This window comes from Cryptomeria japonica, chromosome 1, assembly GCF_030272615.1.
Source record: "Cryptomeria japonica chromosome 1, Sugi_1.0, whole genome shotgun sequence".
Classification (NCBI taxonomy): Eukaryota; Viridiplantae; Streptophyta; class Pinopsida; order Cupressales; family Cupressaceae; genus Cryptomeria; species Cryptomeria japonica.
In genome coordinates this window covers 154162147-154184423 of record NC_081405.1, presented here as the reverse complement: position 1 = coordinate 154184423, position 22277 = coordinate 154162147, and the positions used below count along the sequence as shown (strand labels likewise).

At 34.9% G+C, this 22277-nt stretch overlaps 1 protein-coding gene across 5 annotated transcripts in view; it reads right to left on the bottom strand.

Moving 5' to 3' along the window:
- Positions 1–7997: 7997 nt before the first annotated feature.
- LOC131079730 (uncharacterized) overlaps positions 7998–22277 on the bottom strand; it is a 72989-nt gene continuing 58709 nt past the window's right edge. For all 5 annotated transcript variants that reach the window (XM_058017763.2, XM_058017766.2, XM_058017764.2 and 2 more), the window contains one exon: positions 7998–8378. In XM_058017763.2, the coding sequence (XP_057873746.2) occupies positions 8281–8378 (98 nt within the window). In that variant the 3' untranslated portion in view covers positions 7998–8280. The remainder of the gene's footprint in view (positions 8379–22277) is intronic.

The following is a 22277-nucleotide window of genomic DNA, read 5'->3' as shown; positions in this document are numbered from 1 at the left end:
ATTAAGGCTACATATTTTGTAAGACTTACCTCAATAATATGATATTATTTTCCACCCAACTTAATAATGATTTTGTGGCCTGGACTCATAGATACCATGATGTTGTACATGTATGTTTTCCCCATAAAAACATCACATACATCTAAAGGTGTCACATCACAAATTAATTCAGGTTTAAATGGTTTGATTGAATAGGATGGACAAGACCATTTATTTACCTAGAAAACTCGCCCCTAGCTTACCCATCCCATGGAGTATGGCTATGGATGTGGTGTTCTTTGCAAGTTTCGTATTTTGATTGCCTAAATAAAAATTAAATTCCTATAGCTACCATTTTCGACAAGGAAATATATAGCCTTTCCACTGACCCACATTTGTGAGTGAAATAGGCATTCTTCATCTTCAAAGGGAAATATTTTGTTGTGGCAATTGTTGCATACGGATAATGCCTCAATGATCTGATTTCCATCCTTTTATTCAAAAGGATCTATGGGCAATAATTCAAGTTCAACCTCTTCATGTGATCATTAGTTTCTTCAAAGCTCAACAATCCTTGGTGTTATGTCATGTTTTCTTACAAATTTCAAACCATATGCCTATATCTTGCTCTACATTTTTGACACCCCTATTTGTTGTCAGTGGATTTGAGAAAGACTCCTTGGTTATTTTCTTTCATGTAAGCTTACCACTACCTTCGCCCTTTAATCTAATGTTTGTAAAATAATCATTTTTCCCCTTTCTATTTAAATTTTTCTTCAATCTTCATTGGATACTCGAAGGTAGTTGCTAATGTCTCAATATTGAAAAAACTCATCTCATTCTGAATATATCAATAAATCCCACTATGATATTCCAAAACTCATAGTTTTTCTAAAGCTTGGATGCCAAGTTTCATTGATGATGCATAGAATGTATTGTTGTAGTCCTAAAGAGATTGATCCTTCTTTTAACGAAGTGATTTCCATTGCATATATTTTTGTTCATATGTATCCTTAGGGAGGTACTCTTCTTTGATATGTTCTAAAAATTCTCCCCATATGGGTTTTTCATTGAGTTTTGCATCAAATTCTTGACCACAAAGTATTTCTTTGGATGACAACTTAATTTCCCATGCTTGATTCACATGACACTCAAGTTTGAGGAGAGAAAATGTTATTTTCTCAGCATCCGAGAAATAATTCACAAAAAAAAAATTAATAATTGTTTATTAACAACATGTGCATCTGCGAAAGTTCCTACTGATAGTGTTGCCTGGACGGTGGTTTGTCGTAGGCGGATAGGAAATTCTAACCACCTTTCCCAAGCCCTCCTTTCTCAAGAGTCGGGGTTTTCTCCCCCCTCTTGATTTGGTTTGGGTGTTGATGGTTTAACTGGTTGGTTTAGCCGGTCCGACTTTGTCCTTTTGGGGTTTGCACCCCTGCTTGGTCTTTTTTGATAGCCTTTGGCTTTGTAATGGGTCAGCGCCCTTCTTAATGTTGTGTTGTTTCAAAAACAATTAGCAATAGTTAACGCTAATCGTTGAGGGATTGAGGTATCTTTGTATTGGGTCAGTGCCCTTGTTAACGCTACTTTTTTTATCAAAAACATGTGCATCAATTTTCCTTCAAAAGTTGGGATATCAAAATTCACTTGAACCTTAATGGGGTGTGACCACCAAATGGTAGGTTGGTTGTGTTTGTTTGTGGACTATTTTAGTTTTGTTGTAGCAATCAAGAGATATGACTCATAATCTCCCCATGATGTTTTCTCAATGCTTCTTCAACCAACACCTTAAAAGGGTCATCTAATGAATCACCTCATTCTCCAAACATTTTTAATTGTGTACACCTCACTAAAGAAAGGTAATCTATTGGATGCTTTTTTTCAATACAAACCTTAGATATTCTTACCCTGTGCATAATCACATGTACGAGTGAATAAGCTCTAATGCCACTGATCCAAATAGATATTTAAGAGGACAATACCCAGTGAGAAACCTACAGTTTGTGAAAGAATCACACAAAATACTATTTATAACTTATAAAAGAGTTGTATACCACTGCAAAACAACTTCATTATCTTAAAAATCCAATTTTTATACTTTTGCACAATATATCACCAGTCACCACATCCATTGGAATTCAGAATGAACAATTGGATAGGAAAAAATAACTAAAAAATTGAAAAATACCAACAACAAAAAACATATTGAATTTCGTACCCCAACTTGGCAGGGTCATAACTCCTCACCCGTTGGATGAAATTTGGACATTTTTAAATCATTGGAAAGATCTCCAAGAGATCTTGTTTGAGTTTCTTGTAATACAACCTACAACAACCATTCTAAAAAAACGATATATGTCCTCAAGCCAAATCCCACTTCTAAGGCCTCTAAAAATGAAATTCATTAACATAGAAAATATTAAAGGAAAAAACAAGATTTTAATGTTTACCATCATTGTTTTGCATACGCCACCCAAGCACTTCTAGATTAATACATGATCACTAAGCCAAGACTAACCAATCATATGAAAACCTTAATATAGCTGATAAAAATGTGCAAGCATAACCCTCTTCAAATATATTCATTTCACAAATCTCTTGATTATAAATCTCAATAATAGCTAATCCTAATAAAACTATGAATGCAATTAAGCGATCTCCTGAATACAAAACTAGTTATTTATATTGCTAAAACTAGTTATTTATATTGCTAAGTAGACTCATGCATCTCATCTTAATGCAAGAATTTTGAAAAGGAAATGGTAAATATTAACCAAAATTTTCCTATGAATAGAGATCACTTTCTTCCTAGATTCAAAAATTGAGTGATTGATTGGAACACTATAAACATCAACCTAACTTACAAGATTTATGGGCTAATTGTGTGGATGAATATGAGGCCAAAAAGAAGGATTATTCTAGGTTGACTACATATCAAATTAAAGCTTTTGATGTCTGCAAGATACCTAAAGGTACCTCAAATGATGGGAAGGTGTTGAACACATTATAATTAAAAAGTATTTATGCTCAAAACATAGCTAAGATAAATTAAGTTATTGTCAAAGACACTTTCGTGAAAAGTGGAACTCAACATGTGGTCACTAGAAGTCTAAAATATTCAAAATAATATTATCAAGGGGTTGATAAGGGGAAAATGCAATCTCCAAAGAAAAACAACTCTTAAAATTCTTAATAAAGAAAAAATATGGATTTTTCTAGAATCTCTACTTGAAGGCTTTATATTGATTAAGAGGAACAAGAATCTTTGGAGGATCATGTTCCTTTAATGAGAAAGAAACAAAATTCAAGTTCAAAACTATGACTACAAAATTAAAAAATGGTGGTTCTATTGAGATTACTATAATTGCTACCACAACAACAATAACTACTATCCCTACCCATTCCCTTACTCAACAATCCTTTTAGCACCTTGCAACTAATGTTGTGTTCTCATCTAGCAAGATGTTCTAGAGAGATCACAATAGCCTCCTGATGGCCCTACTAATGAATTCCTCAAGAAGAACTCATAAAGGAGATCTCATTCCTATAAAAGAGCTAACTATCAAAAAGTCTCCTCACCATGATAAGACTCTCTAGGAAAACCATTTACAGGAAAAAGACTACAGGTGTCATGAGCTGATTTGAATTAAAAATTGATTTGTGTTGATAAGAGAAATTTTGTAATGAAAATGTATTTGTCCACAAGTTTGTTGTTCAACAAAGGCTTTGTAATTATGAGCACATTTTCAATAAAATTTATTTTAAATTTGCTTGTGAGTTGGTATATGAGGGTGTTGAGTGTTGTACTTGTTGTTTGGATGGGTTGTTTGACAAATCTCTATCATTCTTGTACTACATCAATTTAGATATAGTCCAATTGGGAAATGTAATCATACCTTGAAGAGGCTGGTATAAGGATTAGAAGCTCAAGAGGATGCAATTTTCCAGTATCTTAATAAACTTTGCAATCAATGTTTTTGCCAACAATGGGACGAATAATTCTAAAATCCTTGATTGAGACGATCTTATTGATATCAAAATTATCGATGGTATATAATACAGATCCTTTATTTATTTTCTCATGGTTTGCTCAATCATATTTCATAGTGGAGGGATGTGTTCTTATTAATGATGGTATTTGGTACTTGTTGCTCTAGCCTTATTTCATGCATGTCTACATTACTCTTATGCTTGTTCACTTGTCATTAGAAGAGTGTGTTATTGGAGGTGTTGCAATATTATATTGTTGCTATTGGTGGTAGGGGTTCGACAGTTAAAATTTTAAGTTATGGCTAGTTGTCATGTGGCTTACTTATCATTGTGTGTCGATCTCACTCTCAATGGACTTGCTCAAGCATGGGCTTGTAATTGACTTTTGGCTAATGAAAATCTTTAACTATTCTTCAAACCACACCTTTCATCTTGATAAGGCTATATTGGGTCCTAATGCAATGGAAGATATAGGCTATCTCAAGTCATGAGCTACTATTCAAGTTGATTTTCACAATATTCTCAAAGAGGTTAAGTTCACATATGCATTGAGGATCTTGTTCTTTTAATCATTCAAAGGATGAATGCATTCCAAAGCTAATGCCAAAGTTGGCTCCATTTTATCTTAGGGAAGTGTCCAAGGAGATCTCAGTGGATGATTTCAATATATCTCCAAAGACGTAGGGATATTGATGGATTCGTTTCAAGTTATGCATAATGTGATCAAACATTCAATAGTCTCTCATCATGGTTGAGTTTTGGAGGTCACAAGCAATTTTTTTGTTATCTTTTGTCAATGATACTTGGTCTCGTTCTATTGAGTGAGTAGAATTAATCAACGGTGTACACATTCTAAGCTTGTTCTCTGCATTGTCGACTTCATTAGTGAAGGTAGTGGTGGTTGGTGATGATGTTGCAAATTGGGTTGATGAGAGGTGGCATTCTATGAAAGGCAATGCTTCTATACCCCATTGGAGGGCACCATGCTCTTAGGTTAGTAGTGCTCAAGACAATGTTGTTTTAGGTGGTTGATTTTTCTATGGCTCTTTATGTTTATTATTGGTTTCATTGGTAGCTCTCTTCATCATGATACTTGGTAGAGTTTTTTTTTTCCCCAACATGTTTCTAGTTACTTTTTTGGATATATGTATATGCTCTACGGGCCTTATGGTGTTTTCGGTTGGTCTTCTCACTCTTCTTGTGTCACACAAGTTTTCATTTTTCTTTTAGCATTATATATTTCTCTTTAATATGAGGTGAGGCCACCTAATTTATCATCATATTTAAAATCAATTATAAAAAACTAGTTCAATTCAAATGATCTATAGACATGGTTATCATTGTGACATGTTTTGATCTCCCCACATCTAATCATTCAACGTGGTATGCCATCCTTTAAAAAAATAACTAATGTCTCTTGTATTTGTGTTTCAATACCACGTCTATGTTTAGGGGATTTCCACGATGACACCATACCAACTATAACACACTAGCAATAATCTTGGTCTATCTTCCTCAATGGCCGTTCATAATATCCTTGGTATCTTAACAATATTAGCACATCTTGGTGTTTTAGAGGTGTTTATGCAACTCCACCACATAGACCATAACACAATGCCTCAATTGACATATCACATCTAGTGTAGCTTCACATCTCTACCACACTACCTTATCAATTATAGCTTGGTCTCCATTGCAACCCATGACTATAGCATCATATCTCCATTGCAGCATCAAATGACTATAGCATGGTGTCTTGCACCACATCAAGAATAGCATGCCACTTGCACCACAATACCAAATCAAGTATAGTGTGTCATCTCCAAAATAACACCACATAACATTGCTTCATAGTATCTAATAAGATATTCATAATATAACATGGTTTATGGTGTAGACCACATGTATGGCATAGTGTCTTCAATTTGACACCACATTAAGTAGAACATCATATCATCATCAAGCCACCTCAATAAACACAAGGCTTGTTATGACATCATATCATAATACCAACTATAACACTTTAAGCAATAATCTTGGTCTATCTTCCTCAATGGTCATTCATAATATCCTTGGTATCTTAACAATATTAGCACATCTTGGTGTTTTAGAGGTGTTTATGCAACTCCACCACATAAACTATAACACAATACCTCAATTGACATATCACATCTAGTGTAGCTTCACATCTCTACCACACTACCTTATCAATTATAGCTTGGTCTCCATTGCAACAACCCATGACTATAGCATCATATCTCCATTGCAGCATCAAATGACTATAGCATGGTGTCTTGCACCACATCAAGAATAGCATGCCACTTGCACCACAATACCAAATCAAGTACCAAATCAAGTATAGTGTGTCATCTCCAAAATAACACCACATAACATTGCTTCAAGGGTAACATAGTATCTAATAAGATATTCATAATATAACATGGTTTATGGTGTAGCACCACATGTATGGCATAATGTCTTCAATTTGAAACCACATTAAGTAGAACATCATATCAACATCAAGCCACCTCAATAAACACGAGGCTTGCTATGACATCATATCTTAACATGTTGCCTCTTTAGGGATGCCATAATATGTCAACATGGTATGGTATCTACAAGCCCATATAGCAACATAACGACTCATTCCTTTCCCACACCATTATAACATGGCACCATGTTGTCTCCTAGTGATAGTCAAGCATGCAATCACTTTCCTATAATGCACCAAATTACTTCCAATGGGTTATCAACATCACAAGACCACCATAATTATCTAGATCATGCTAGATTAAGTTTTACTATTGGAGCTTGTGTCACTTCTATAAGACAATATTTTCCCATAGCAATTACTTTGATTTTGGAACAAATATGGCTGTTTGCATCACTATTCATTGTAACTTAAAACACTTTTTGGATTACAAAGCAGGTTCCATATCATTTTTAAGTCATCCCATATCGCATCTAAAGACCCTTGATTTGATCAATCAATTATACACCCAAAAGTAGGGTAAGAATCTATGCTTTTAACCGCCCAAATTTGTGCCTTTTCTAAAATTAAGGAAGAAATTCACTTCAATTCCCACACATCTATATTAGCTTTGTGCATTAATACACTTATCACATTCATCTTATCAAAGTCAATAAAAAATAATTTTAAGAGTGAGAACCAAAAAGTTGTCTTATTAGTTTCAGTCGGCCTCAATGTATGCAAAATATGCTTGATCATTTCCTAATGGTTATCTACAGAATTATTACATCACAGAATAAACTAATTAAAAACTCCAAAGCCCCATTTTATATAATAACCTCTGAGTATGAGAGGATGAAATGCCATGTCAAAGAGGTTTCCACCAAAGTATCTCTATTTGTCACTACGAATATGTTTATCATACTCGAGCGTGAACTTGGGCCATCCATCGTTTGTAAGTAAGCTACCATGCAATATGATCGTAAACTAACATATAAAATGTCCAGATTCCAACATTCTTAATCGTAAAGATTTGAAATTTGAACCAGCAAACTCAAACCTTAATTCAAAATTATTGCCTTTCCTGTACTCGTGAACATCTATAGCATAGTCTTTTAATAGTGTATATGTTATACACGTGCCTATCTCTTGAATGTAAAGTCAAACCCTTGGCAACAAAATCAACAAACAAAATTGAAGTTACACATGAATTCAAAGGATCAAGTAATTTGATACCGACCATTTTTCTTAAAATTTAAGAGGTGTTTAGATTTTCACTCGTGATAACCAATGGGCTCTCAGCTGCTTAGGATTCAACTTGAAACTGAATGGTTTGCATGGAAACACTCTGTCTCAACCATTGTACTCAACCCAACGGACTGGCCAGATTTTGTGCTTCAATGCAGGCTAATCAAAATGAAAATTCTTATAAAATCCCTGAGAAAGCCGATCATTACAAATTTACAAGTGAATGATGCTTTTACCTGATTTAATTAGACACAAACACGTGGGTTTCAACCAGTGTGATAATTATAATTCCCACAACAAAACCACAAAAGAGAGAATATGCATATTCATAAACTACCTATAGAGAGATTATTGATGTGGCACAAAAGCCCATCAACGGGATATGCTACTGTTTCGATAGTTTGGTTAAATCTAAAAGATACACAATGCAGACAATAGCATGTTACATGGAAAAATTGACCAAATGACAGTAAACTATAACATGGTAAAGCACTTTAAAGGGAAAATCTTCACATTCCTTGCATACTACAATAGTTTCAGTTGAGTGTAACCATCAACATTCATAAATACAAATAGTGCAGCCATGTATTTCATATGCCAGTAACAAATGCCTGTCCAATATCCAGCTCTGTACACTCACTGTCTAATTCTTCAGAAATGCTGTCAAGGAAAAGAGTGGAGGTCCATCCTGTGATTCAGAAAAAAAAAACCTATTAGTCTAATAAGCGGCTTCAAAATCAGCAAAGATGCCAAGATAACTCTACAGAATGACAGATCAATCACCACGGAACTTTAAATTTATTCATGATTCCTGATCAAAAAGAAAGTGCTATATAGACTAACAAAAGGTGATGTGATGTACAAAATAGATGCAAAAAAACAGACAGCTTGTTTGTTTCAAGGCCATCATTGTTTAAAATTTAAAAACAATAGTATCAGGTAAAAGAGAGTTTCTCGAATGATAAAAGGAAGATAATTATCTGATTGGTTCAGTCAAAAAAAAAAGTTTCTGGAATGATAAAAGGAAGATAATTATCTGATTACTTCAGTCAAAAATGCAACATCTGAGAGTAGCCACGGACCTATTCTAATTATAATTAATAAATAAAATTGTGCACAAATATCAAGAAGAGGAATGAAATAAAACTTGATCAAAGTTAATCACATGAAAAACCATTTCAGTATGTGTTCCCTCAATTATACGTTAAGTTGTGAAAGTCTCTACCAATCTAAATTCCACAATTAACATGTCTGGCAACCTCATAGGGGGATGAATTAAATTAAAATACTACAACGATGTTTCAACCCTAACCCATATAATAGAGTGAACAAGAGCAAAAAATACAATGCAACATCCAAAATATGTGCAAAGTAAAGAGGGTTTCCATCAAATATCTTGTTTGAATTCCTTAGGAAATGTTTTCAACAAAAATCTTCATGGGAGGAGGTTAATAATAAGAGCATATTTAAAGCTACATCATTTTCATACACAACTTTTCCTTGCACCATATGTAAATACTAGTTTGTCCCTGCTAATGTTATTGTAAATAGTAAAATACGAAATATGCATCCTTTACTTTGTATATGAGAGCCCGAATGCACAGGTAGATGCACAAGGAAATCCTATAATGTCTCAATAAATTTCACTCTTTGGGAAATTCCAAAAAGACCTTTCCAACACAGGTTTGAGGTGGGCAATGCTTTGCCCATGTTTGGGGATCAAATCAATAATCAACAAGAGTCTGGCATATCCAACTGTGTGGGAGGGAAGAATACAAGCGCATGAACTCCTCTTCCAGGTAAGGTGGAAAATAGAAAGTGGAGACCTTACTGGTCATGTGTGTCATGCTGACAGGATACCGTGGTGACTAAGGCCTAAAAATTTATAGAATCTGGTAAACCATGAAGTGATCACTTGGCAGGTTGTTTTCTTTGATATGACTATACCATTTGAGAAGGCACATATGTGTTGTGCGCACTCCCTGGGCACTTCGCAAATATTTTGTTTTTAATAATGACAATGCTCATAAATTCAATGGCAAAAAAGATTTTACACAGTGCATCAGAGGACATGGCAGCTCTTAATGGTAAAGCAGGTTGAGGAGTTGCACTTCAGTTGAGGAAGGCCATGCATATGAGAATCCCAGTTCTAGGGGGGGATACTAGTCCCAAGTGGGCCACAAATACAACCCTTGATGACATTAAGGACAATATATAATATCTCTACTAAATGTACATAGAAATTTCACAGCCAATGTCAAATACAAACATATCATCTGCTGTCAAAAGATACTGAATATACTCCAACACCTATATGATTGAGACTGCACAATAATGCAAGTAGTAAATACAGAGTTTCAAACTCCTTGCGCTTCTTAAGCTTTACTAAATTGAATAACCAATGTCTTCACTTACAGCAATCCTGGTATATATATAATAAACTGACCAAATATTCTTGAAATCAAAACTTGATGTATGGCTGACTTCACACAACCTGATCAACTTCAGATATGCATGGTGCTACAGAAATATCTCCAAAATGCAGTGATGTTTCCGTAAGTATAGATTGGCAGTCCCCATAGAGTCAACTGTCAAACAATAGTGTGACTAATATTATTTTGGTATGGGCAGCAGTCAACACCAATCAGATCCCTCCCTGATTCTGTACGAAAGACTTATATCAGGCTTTGATGGTATGAAGGCTTGTGGGACAGCAGTAATATGCTGCAATCCAACTTAAGTGTTAATTCATTGATATGCTGGAACCAAATCAGATTTGACTTTGAATATTGCACATCGCCAATGAAATAGTAAAGATATCCCCCCAGAAATATTCAGCAACTATAGGAAAAGATACAGTACCTCGATACAGAAGAAATATCAAGAGAAATATCAGAGAACCCCTTTTAAAGTGCTATGGCAGTTGATAATGATGTCTCAGCACAAATAAAATATCATTGGCAGCATCCAATGGATTTCTTTAATTACACCCTGAAAATTAATCAAATTTGCACAACAGCAATTTCTGTGTAAAATAACTCCAAGGAATTGTGGGCTTTCATACTCCAATTCCAGACCTAGAAGGTTTTCATCCTCAAGTTAATCGAACCAAAGTCCAATTCTCCAACAAGGACTACAAGTCAGAAACAGAATGATTTTCCTATATACCTCCTCCTCCCTGCTTGGCCTTCTTAAATAGAGCTTTCCTCCAAAACTCTTCAAAAAAAATCAAGACTTTTGATTGGCATTTGAGAGGAATTATTTAAAATAAACTTTAATTATAAGTGACCTTATCTTATATTTTAACTTTACCTGAGGCCCTCTTTGTTATAGCTTTGATCCCATTTCCTTAGTGCAAAATCCCAAAGGCCCATAGGAAATGAATGATGGGTGTTTGGGTTTCAACACGGCTCCATTTCAAAAGGGGACATTACATAATAGGGGGATGAGACAAATTTTCCACTTGTGAATAGGGTCATGGACTCTTTAAGATCCACAATCCTATAAGGAAGCCGATGCCAAAAATAAGTAGGAAAAGGCAGTGGCAGAAGAGTACAACTCCTTGATGAAGAATAAGACTCACAAGCTTCCATCCTATCCAAAAAAATATCATGAAATGCATGTGGATTTATTGGACAAAGTTTCTTATAGATGGTTCCATTGAGAACGAGAAAGCAAGATTGATCTATGGGATATTTTCCTTAGGGGAGAACATATGCCCTAGTGCAAAAAGACAAAATATGTCCTTATTGTTCTCTCTCTAGCAGTTATATTTGGATGGGAAGTGTGCATTTCTTAAGGGTATCTTCAAGAGGAGATTTACATGGCTAAGCCACAAAATTTTGAGGAGCATAGACATATTAGCCATGTGTAGGCCAATGGGGTCACTTTATGGGTTGAAGTAGATGGGATCATGGTCTAAGAAGATAAATAAATATTTTGTATTGCGGCTTCCCGATGCAATTTGACCATGACATGAATGTGAAACATGTTGATGATCCCTATGTTGATTGTGGCACTTAATGTTGATAATTTGATTATTACCAGTTTTGGGGCTTCTTTGATGCGCAAACTTAAGGATGAGTTGAAGAAGAGATTTGAGAAGACACAAAAGCCTGTTGCATTACTTTCTTGCCATGAAAGTATTGCAGTTGAAGGAGAAATCTTTTAATCTCTCAATTAAAGTATGCACAACTTTATTTTTAATAATACCATAGTTAAGTGCAAGCTGTTATCTTCCCCATATCAATTACAGCTTAAAGTTGGCAGTTATGTGTACTATACTGGATTAATGCTACTTTGAATGGACAACTTGTTGGGAGCTTCTTCTACTTGACTCGTACTAGGCTGAACCTTTCCTTTCTAGTTGGCATGTTGTGTACATACATGCAAGAGCCAAAGGAAAGGCAAAAAATAGTGGCTAAGCCAATACTAAGATATGTTCAAGCTAGTTTGAGAATCATGTTGTCTCGGTGTGGCAACGGATGTTGGGTGAGTTATACAATCTTTAATGGCATATATGATGTGGACATTCAATAGTCTTATTTTGCCATACTATGTTGTTTGGGATCAAGTTCGATTGCTTAAGTCTTGCAATAAACAGAAGGTGATTGCACCATCTGCTACTTAGGTTGAGTTCTGTGGACCAATAAATGTAGCACAAGCAATAACATGTAATCAGCAATTATTGATGGATCTAGATCTCCCACAAGTTAATAGTCATACCATACGAAAGTCTTATGTTGATTTTATGCTTCCTGAAAATTATCTTTCAGTGCCCTCAATATTTCTTGGTTTTGATTAATCAAATCACCTACTTTAGGTGCTCTACTTTCCAAAAGGAACAAATTAGCAAAAGAAAGTGCATCATGACCATAAAAAGCTCTAAAAGGTGACATACCAATGGACATGTTAAGTGAAGTATTGTTGCAATATTCACCCAAGGGCAACCACTTGATCCATGGAGTTTTCTTATTTGAAACATAATTCTTCAAGTACCACTCAATCCACTTATCCACTATCTTTGCTTGACCATCAATTTGTGGATGATAACTAGTACTTGGTGTGACTTTTGTACCTGTCAACTGTAATAATTCTTACCAGAAAGAACTGAAAAATCTACTATCCATGTCACTAACGATGTTCTTGAACAAGCCATGTAATATAAATATTTCCTTGAAGAATATATTTGCTACTTGAGGTGCTTTGAAATTTGAAGCAATAACAATGAAATGTGCATACTTTGTCAATCTATCAACCACAACATATATACAGTCTCTACCTTGTACCTTGCGAAGTCCTGGGATGAAGTCCATGGATAAGTTCTCCCATTTTTGCTCAGGAATTATTAGAGTTTAAAGTGGGCTTGCTCAAAAAGTTTGTTCTCCTTTGTTTGGTTGATAAGTCTTGCACTCCCTAGCATGTTTATGGACATCCTCTTTCAACCCCTTCCATGCAAACCTCTATCGGATCTACCTGCATGAATTGTAATACCCTTGATGCCTTGCAAGTAGAGTATCATGAAAGGCTTTAGAAATATTTTTCTTGATTTTAGATTCAAGCACCAAAAAATATATATTTTTATAAAGGGTCAGCCCTTCCCTCACAATATCCCTGTCATCTTTCACAAACTTGCCAAGTATATCAGCAGCAAATTTGTTTGTAACAAACTTGGCAATAATGAAAACTTTCCAATTAGCAGAAATAGTGGAAAGTGAGCATAGAGTAGGACTTCTAGAAAGTGCATTAGCCACCACATTTTTCCTATCTTTCATGTATTCTATGTCAAATTCATAAGCTTGCAACTTGCTCACCCACTTGGGTTGGCAATCATTCAATTCTTTTTGGTTCAAAAAGAAGTTGAGACTATTATGATCTATCTTCAGAACAAATCTTCCACAAACCAAGTATTGCCTAAACTTTCCCGTAGCATGCATAATTGTCAACATTTCTTTATCATAAATGGAGTAACCTCTTTCCAGTTTATTTAATTTTCTATTCTCAAATGCAATTGAGTGTTCCTTATGAGTTAGGAAAGCCCTAATCCCTTCTCCAAATGTATCACACTCAACAAATGGCAATGAAAAAGTTTTTTGAGCATCTTTAGACCATAGAAAAGCTGTTTTCTTTGTCAAACCAGTTAAAGGAACAGCCAACTGATCTGCAATAACAACATAATCCCAAGAACCCTTTCAACTATGTCAAATTGATGGGAGCTGGCCAATCTAAAATTGCTTGGATTTTTTGTTGATCCACCTCAGCACCTCTGGCACTCACAACATGACCCAAATACAAAATCCCTGAAAACCAAACTCAAATTGGACAACTTTGCAAAGAAAAATTGTTGCTCCAAACTATCCAAAACTGTATCTAGATGTCTCGAATGCTCCCCCCCAAGTTTTACTATATATTAAGATATCATCAAAGAACACTAGCAAAATTTTCTGAGTTGCTTACTAAATACTTGGTTAATGCATGATTGGAAAGTGCTTGTAGCATTAGAGAGTCAAAAAGGCATAACCAGAAATTCAAAGTGACCATAATGACACCTAAAAGCTATCTTCTCAACATCTTTATCTCTCATACAGATTTGATGATATCCAAGTCTCAAGTCAGCTTTGGAAAAATACACAGCTCTATGCAATTAATCTATGAGCTCACCTATCCTTGGAACAGGATATGTAATCTTGATGGTCTTCTTATTTAAGGCCCTGTAATCAATGCACATCGGCATAGTGCCATTAACAAGAACTACTGAACATGCAAATGTACTATCTACGTCTTGTGAAGCCCATCTCAAGAGGTTCTTCGATACCCTTCTCAATTTCTTTATTATATCCTCTTGGATGACGCTATGGTGTAATTATAATAGATTGGGCCCTTTGCTCTAACTCTATAGCATGCTGAAATACTCTATCCAATGGAAGTCCTAGAGGCATATCATTGAAAACCACACAGTGGTTATCTCAGAAATTTTGAATGACAGAGTGACTAGTACCTTTATTATTTGATGGAGATGTTTTGTGGGAAGAATCAAGCAACTTGTTGCCCATGCTACTTTGCCTTGATGGAAAATTCTCTCCATCTTTTTTGTTGTCACCATCCATAGATCTACATTTGAGATTCCTCTAAGTACAATATTCTTCCCATTTGTTGTTAATTTAAGCTCCATTGTCTGGTAATTTTGTGTATATTCCCCTAGAGAATGCAACCAATGTACAACCAAAATCATATCAGTATCTCCTAAACCAACCACATAAAATTTATCACATGCCTTATGGTCTTCCAAAGTTATATTGAGCTGCTTGATTACTTTGGTACGTGAATCTATCAGCTACAGTGACATTGAAATATTCAAATTCTTTTGTCTTCAATCCTCTCTACATCACCAAACCTTCATCACTGAAGTTGTAGGTAGCCTCACCATCAATAAGGACGGCCATCCTATGTCTTGCTAACACTCCACGAACTCTAAATGGAAGATACTTTGGATCTCCTAAAAGAGCATCAAGTGTACTCTCAACTGAATCCTTAAATACCTCAAGTTCATCCTCTAAATCTAAATGTTTATCTGACACAACTTCAATATAATCTACTTGTCCTTTACCCAAGCATTTATGTCCAAGAGTCCATGGCTCTCCACAAGAGAAACATTTCTCTCTTGAGAACATTATTTGTCTCTTCAGCGATCTTCTTTGTTGCAACTAATGGTATGAACTTCTTCTGAGTTGGGGCTTGAAAATCTTTCCTTTCAAATCCTCTCTTCTGTTGCATGAGGCGGATGCCTTGGAATGAGGAGAAAAGGTATTCTTCTATACAAATGACTGAGGTTAAAGCCCTCCCAATGGCTTCTTGCAATGCTATAGGTGCAAAGGCCTTCACAAGTCCTTTGAGAGGTTCAACCAAACCCTCAACAAAAAGGAAAAGATTCTTTTTCTGAAGCATCGTATACCATAACCACGACACACTAAAATTCAACCACATATGCTTCCACTATATCATGTTGTTTAATCATTACAAGCTATCTAAAGTACTCATCTTCATTAAATATTTGTACATTCATGACCCTGTGTAATTAATCCATGATGTCACCAATCATAAGCAATTCCCTCCAAATGTAAAGTAGCAACTGAATAGCATCTTCTTCTGCCATGACATTGATCGTAAAGAATGCCTAAAATTTTATAGCCAAGTCCTCGCTGAAATTTTATTGCTTCCATCAATCATGGGTGCACTCAGTTTTGCAATTCTGTGTTGTAAAGCTCTCTTCACATCATTTTGGTGATCATTATAGTCTAAGTCACAAGGTTCGAATTCGAATTTGAATTCGACAGCCATGAAATTCGGATGAAATTTGACAAGGGAAAAATTCGAAAAAAAATTTGGATAAAATTCGCCTTCTATAATTTTGTTTATTTTTAAATATATGTATACTTCTAATAAATTATCAGAATAGTGACCCTTGTTGGAGAAAATTTGAGGGCGACCCAGCAGTTGCAGGCACCCATGACCCAATAGATACAAAGCATATACAAAGAATACCAATGACCAGCTGAGTTGTGTTTAGAGGCGGATAGCAATGCTTTATAGAGGAAATTCGATTAAATTCGGTTTTTTTTATAGAAGTTTGAAATTCAATTAAATTCGATTTTTTTTATAGAAGTTTGAAATTCGATTAAATTCGAACCTCATCCATGAAAATCGTCGTATCCTGACTTAGATTATAGTATCTTCTTCTTGAAGCTTTCTTGTCCTGGATTTCCAAATAAGTGATAAATGTTACATTTCTAAAAAGCCTCAAGTTTAAGGTTAAATTCTTCAAAGATTTTTTCAAGATCATCACCATAAGGATCTTCATGAGCTTCTTCTTCAACTCTTTCCTTTCTTAGAGACATTGACTTTTAAAGTTATTTGTTTGGAATGGAATGCCCCTTAGATATATCATTTCCTAATGTGCTTTATTCACCTTGAGTTGCTCTATTTAACTAAGCATTATTCAATTCATTTAGAGTTTCTAACATTTTCACCATTAGAGCAGTCAATGCATCTTGCTTCTCTTTCATTCTGATTACATTTTCTTGGAGGATATCTCTATCTTCAGTATTGAGCCTTCCTTCTTCTTCTGACATTTTCTGTCACTGAGACTTTGTTCTAACAACTTCTGCTCTCTTTTCAGGTGCTAAATTTCTCTGCCCCTTGAAACCATCAACAAACAAATCTACCCTACAGGCTGGCAAGATCTTTGCTCTGATGCCACTATAATGTCCCCAATGAAATATCTTACCAATTTATAAAATTAGAAAGATCTAATGCAAATTATGATATTCAACATACATGCAACTGCTTACAACATAAACTAAAACGTCCACAAAATACATCAATTTCACCAAATGTTCGGAGAACTGGTTAGAAATAAAACTTGCATGAATCAAACTTCACAAACTACATACAACTTAACAAAATTGCAACACAAACTAGCAACTAGCCAGCACTAAAACTGCACCTAATGATCCTGAAATGCTTGCAACTTAATATAATGATATGAAACTGATTTTCGTATCAAATAGGATTGTTATGACAGTCATTACAATATCATGGAACACCAACACAAGTAGCATTCTGAACCTAAAAACGCACATAAAACCAAACTAGACGAGTTGCATTACTCCTTGAAGCTCTAATGTAACCTCTCAATGCAATCACCCTCATGTACCAAAGGGGTTTCATCCTTTGATACCTGTAACCAATGGGTTTTCGTCCAGCAACTGCAATCTCCTATGGGGATTTATTTGCAGAAGTAACTTGAACACAATTGCTCAAGCAAATAAATTGACATAAGATGATTTCCCAAACAGAAATGTTACAAGTTTTATATGCTGCATGCCTGCATCCCAAACATGGGTGCCCAAAATCCCATACCTCATTTTGGAGGGAAAACAAATTAAAATAACTCTTCAAAACCATTGGCCTGATCCTAAATGGGCACTCAGGCCCAAAATTTAAAAATTACAAGTTACATAACTGTAGAACACCGAAGTACTACTGAGAGGGGGGGTGGGGGTGAATCAGTAGTACACAAAACTGCAGTCTTTCTTCATAACTTTAAACTTTTACAAAGTTGCATGGACACGGACTAAGTCACAAGGTTCAAATTCGAATTCGAATTCGACAGCCATGAAATTCGACAAGGGAAAAATTCGAAAAAAAAATCGGATAAAATTTGTGCTTTCTATAATTTTGTTTATTTTTAAATATATGTATACGTCTAATAAATTATCAGAATAGCGACCCTTGTTGGAGAAAATCTGAGGGCGACCCAACAGTTGCAAACACCCATGACCCAATAGATACAAAGCAAATACAAAGAATACCCACGACCAGCTGAGTTGTGTTTAGAGGCGGATAGCAGTGCTTTATAGAGGAAATTCGATTAAATTCAATTTTTTTTATAGAAGTTTGAAATTCGATTAAATTCGAACCTCATCCATGAAAATCGCCATATCCTGTGACTTAGGACACGGATACGGTATTGGAAACGGATACGGATACGGCCATTTTTTAAGACCCCAAATATGGATACGGCTGGATACGTCATTCATAAAAAACAAATACACATATATTTAACACAATTTTCTAAGTTACTTGAGGAGATTTTTATTACTTCAAAAGCAATATAGAGTATAGACACATAATTGCTACATAAATAATGATAAGTTGATTTAACATTTTACAATATGCAAAAATAGTAGAGTTGCATTGTGGAAGATAACCCAAAAAATGGGTCAATGAAATAGAAAAACATTTCATTTGTCTTTCTCATTTGGTGTAGGTTTTGTTAATACCAACTTTAAAAAAAAAAATGCATGAATGAAGTTTTTTAAAATTAAATTTTGGAAGATTTACGTCAAATTTGAAAAAAAAATCAAATCAAATAGTATCTAGCATGGTTGAAAATCAAGGATTTTTGGGCATGCGTGGGTACAATATTTGACGTGTATCTGGGCTGTATAGGATATGTATCCGTCTCGGAAATGGTAACGGATATGGGGATACACGTGCCCAGGGAGGGACAAAGGAGTTTCCGGCTACTCTGAACTTTTACCAAGCTTAAATCTGAAAACTTGAAAGACATAAAAGATGCAACAACTGAATCTGAGAAAGATGCAACACTAAGAACACAGACACAAGATTTTACGTGGAAACCCTATGTGGGAAAACCACGGTGAGAACACTGCTAGGATCTACTGTCCTAATCCAACCTCATATTCAATACTTCAATTACAATGTTTAAGGGCACCAACCCTAAGGAGTCACCAAACCCCTGCCTATAAGTGCACCAACACTATCAACCCAAGACCAATGAGCACCAACTCAAGTATTTTTTAACAAACTTTTGCTTTTCAGAAAATATACAAATTCACTTTTATATTCAGATATATCAATCTGATCTTTATATGACCTGAACAATCTGAAGTAATAAACACACAGAAGAAACTGATTTGTATATCAAGTATTTATTCTGTGCATACTGAATGTTGAATCTCTCTGAATACATGCAAGATGATGTTCTGAAAATAACAATCAAAACCCCTGAGTTTCTGCAAGTCAAACTCAGGAAAAAGAATTAAAATCTATGATTGATTGCCAAGCTCCTGTGCCACTGTTCTCAAAGCAAATATGAATAACCCTGTCTTCACACAAACTATAGAAACCCTGTTTCAAAACAACTTCCAGTAACTCCTGTCTTAATGCATACAGAAAGATGTCAATCTGAACTATATAATACTGTCACTGTCATGAGTAGGAATTTGTAATAATTCTGAACCAAAAGAATTAATTCAAAAACAGTAACATGATTCAATCTCACCAATATTCTGCAGAATATGTATCATCTAGACATTGACATGTTATACCTAAGTCACAAGGTTCGAATTCGAATTCGAATTTGACAGCCATGAAAATCGGATGAAATTCGACAAGGGAAAAATTCAAAAAAAAATTCGGATGAAATTCGACAAGGGAAAAATTCAAAAAAAAATTCGGATAAAATTCGCCTTCTATAATTTTGTTTATTTTTAAATATATGCATACTTCTAATAAATTATCAGAATAGCTACACTTGTTGGAGAAAATCCGAGGGCGACCCAGCAGTTGCAGACACCCATGACCCAATAGATACAAAGCATATACAAAGAATACCCATGACCAGCTGAGTTGTGTTTAGAGACGGATAGCAGTGCTTTATAGAGGAAATTCGATTAAATTCGATTTTTTTTATAGAAGTTTGAAATTCGATTAAATTCGAACCTCATCCATGAAAATCACCGTATCCTGTGACTTAGTGTTATACCATCTTCAGACTTGCTGTAGCCTCTTCACATCAGTCTTCTTTGTATACAGAAAATTTCTCAGAACCAAGAATTATGTATACTTCTTTTTTTTACATAGTTCACATCACATCACAAACAAGTCTGTTCGAACTATCTTATAACACATCCAGATAAGGCAGTAGTTATGATTTGGTTTTAAACAGTTTGAGGAAACTGAAAACTAACTATAGCCGTTACAACTCATTTTGGACAAAACTTTCTTATTAACTTTTCCACCTAAGAAGCATATATCGTGTTTTATGAAGTTGTGTGTTAAAAAAACATGTATGAGACGGTTGGTAAAACAAGAAGTCAGTTGCAACTAAGTGATAACTGCCACAGTCAGTTGTAACTAAGAATACCAAAATTGACTCAATAAGGATAAACACCAGACGGAGATCAACTGAACTTTTTCGAATAGCATTATCAATAAAAGATGGTCACCATGAATTCATTAAGTTTCTCCATCACAATATGAAGAAAACACAACGAAGTTGAGCACAGCATACAGAGAATGAAAGAATGGTTTAGTACTGATACCAACTCACAAATGTAAATTTGAACAAATTTCTATGCCGGTGTATAAATTTCTGAATGTAATGGCCTGATTCATATCAAACTGTGCTTGCAGGGTAACATCAAGGTGACATCAATGACAAGCATGCCAACATTAACTAGGTCGGAACTAAAGGCCTTACAAGAGTTAAATCATCTTTTTTGAATTGAGCAATTTATCCTTGAAATTGAATTAATTAAAAGTGGACATGATGGAATAATCTCAAAACAAGGGGTCAAGTTGTCTCTAAAATAGAATTTTTAACTACTAAACTTTGATCTCAGATGTTTCCTTTTTCAAAGGTTGTAGCTATGCTTGTTTCCACTGCATCACGGGGCTCTTTGAGTAATGTTAACCAATATCTTACCATTTATGGTCACTCTTAGCTTTTTTGACCTTGACCACTCTCTAGCAACATATGCATGTTGATGATGGTTAGACATTACTTCCTAATTTGTAAGAACCCTGATGGTTCTAACTCTCCTGAAATACTATAGCTGATTTGTTTCTGGATTTTTCAAGGGTTTTGAACAATTTTGAATAAAAAATAACAAGTACACCAAGCAAGAATTGCTCATAAAACTGAATAGATACCAAATATAGGGCAATTGAATCTATATTATGAATTAGATAACTGCTGCAAATGAAACTAACAAATAAAACATACCCGTAGGTCCTCAACTTATTTTAAATAAAGAATTCTGGAGTTTGCCAACCAGAACTGGGAAACTGACCAAAATAGGTGTACAAGTCCAAGAAATTATTTCTTCAAGCTAGAAAAGTGATGGAATACCCTGTATGTGCTAGGCATTGGAAATTGTGCAACCAAAATGCAAGAAGGCAGGCATTTCAGTCCTCCAAGACAAAACGTCCCTTTCCTGAACCCCACGTGCCAAGCCTAAATTGTATGGCCAGCAACTGGAAATTGTACGGCTGCTTATTGAAATGAAGTATGCTGCTAAAAGGGGCGTCTAACCTGATTTGCCCTTTCCTTATTGATTAATCTGCAATATCTGGATAAAAGAATCTTTGTTGAAGCACAATAAGACTCCTGAATGAAGCCTTCACAATTGCAATAATTTAGCTGATCTTCCACAGCCTCACAATCACAGATCCATGAAGAATTTTCGTTCTCCAATGGCCAAACCTCTGAAACCCTTGTCAAAGAATTCCACAGAGCAAAATAACAAGCAATGTCAAATAATCAATAATAGAGGTTCAATTGCTTGCTTTGCCTTTATAAACCCAAAAAGGCATAATTCTCCAAAAAGTGTGATTTCCTCTTGAAGGGAGTTAAATAATATACTTTATGCAACATTTGAATTAATTCCCCACTTGGGCGTAGCCTTTTGATATTCACTTAATATTATTTAAGTGGCCCACTTTTTAATAAAGTTAATAATATAACTTAATAATAACTCCAAATGGCACGTTTTCCAAGAAAGTACACCCAAAGTCATTTAAATGTATTTAATTTAATCTACATAGTTTAATTTGCTTTTTGGGCGTCCAAATTCACTTAAGTGATTTAATAAATTATCACTTTATCATATTTAAGTGGCTTTTAATTTTAATAAAGTCACTTTATGACTTTATAATATCCATATAAATTAATTTAATAACTTAACCACTAAAATATTAATATCTCCCTCAATATTCAATC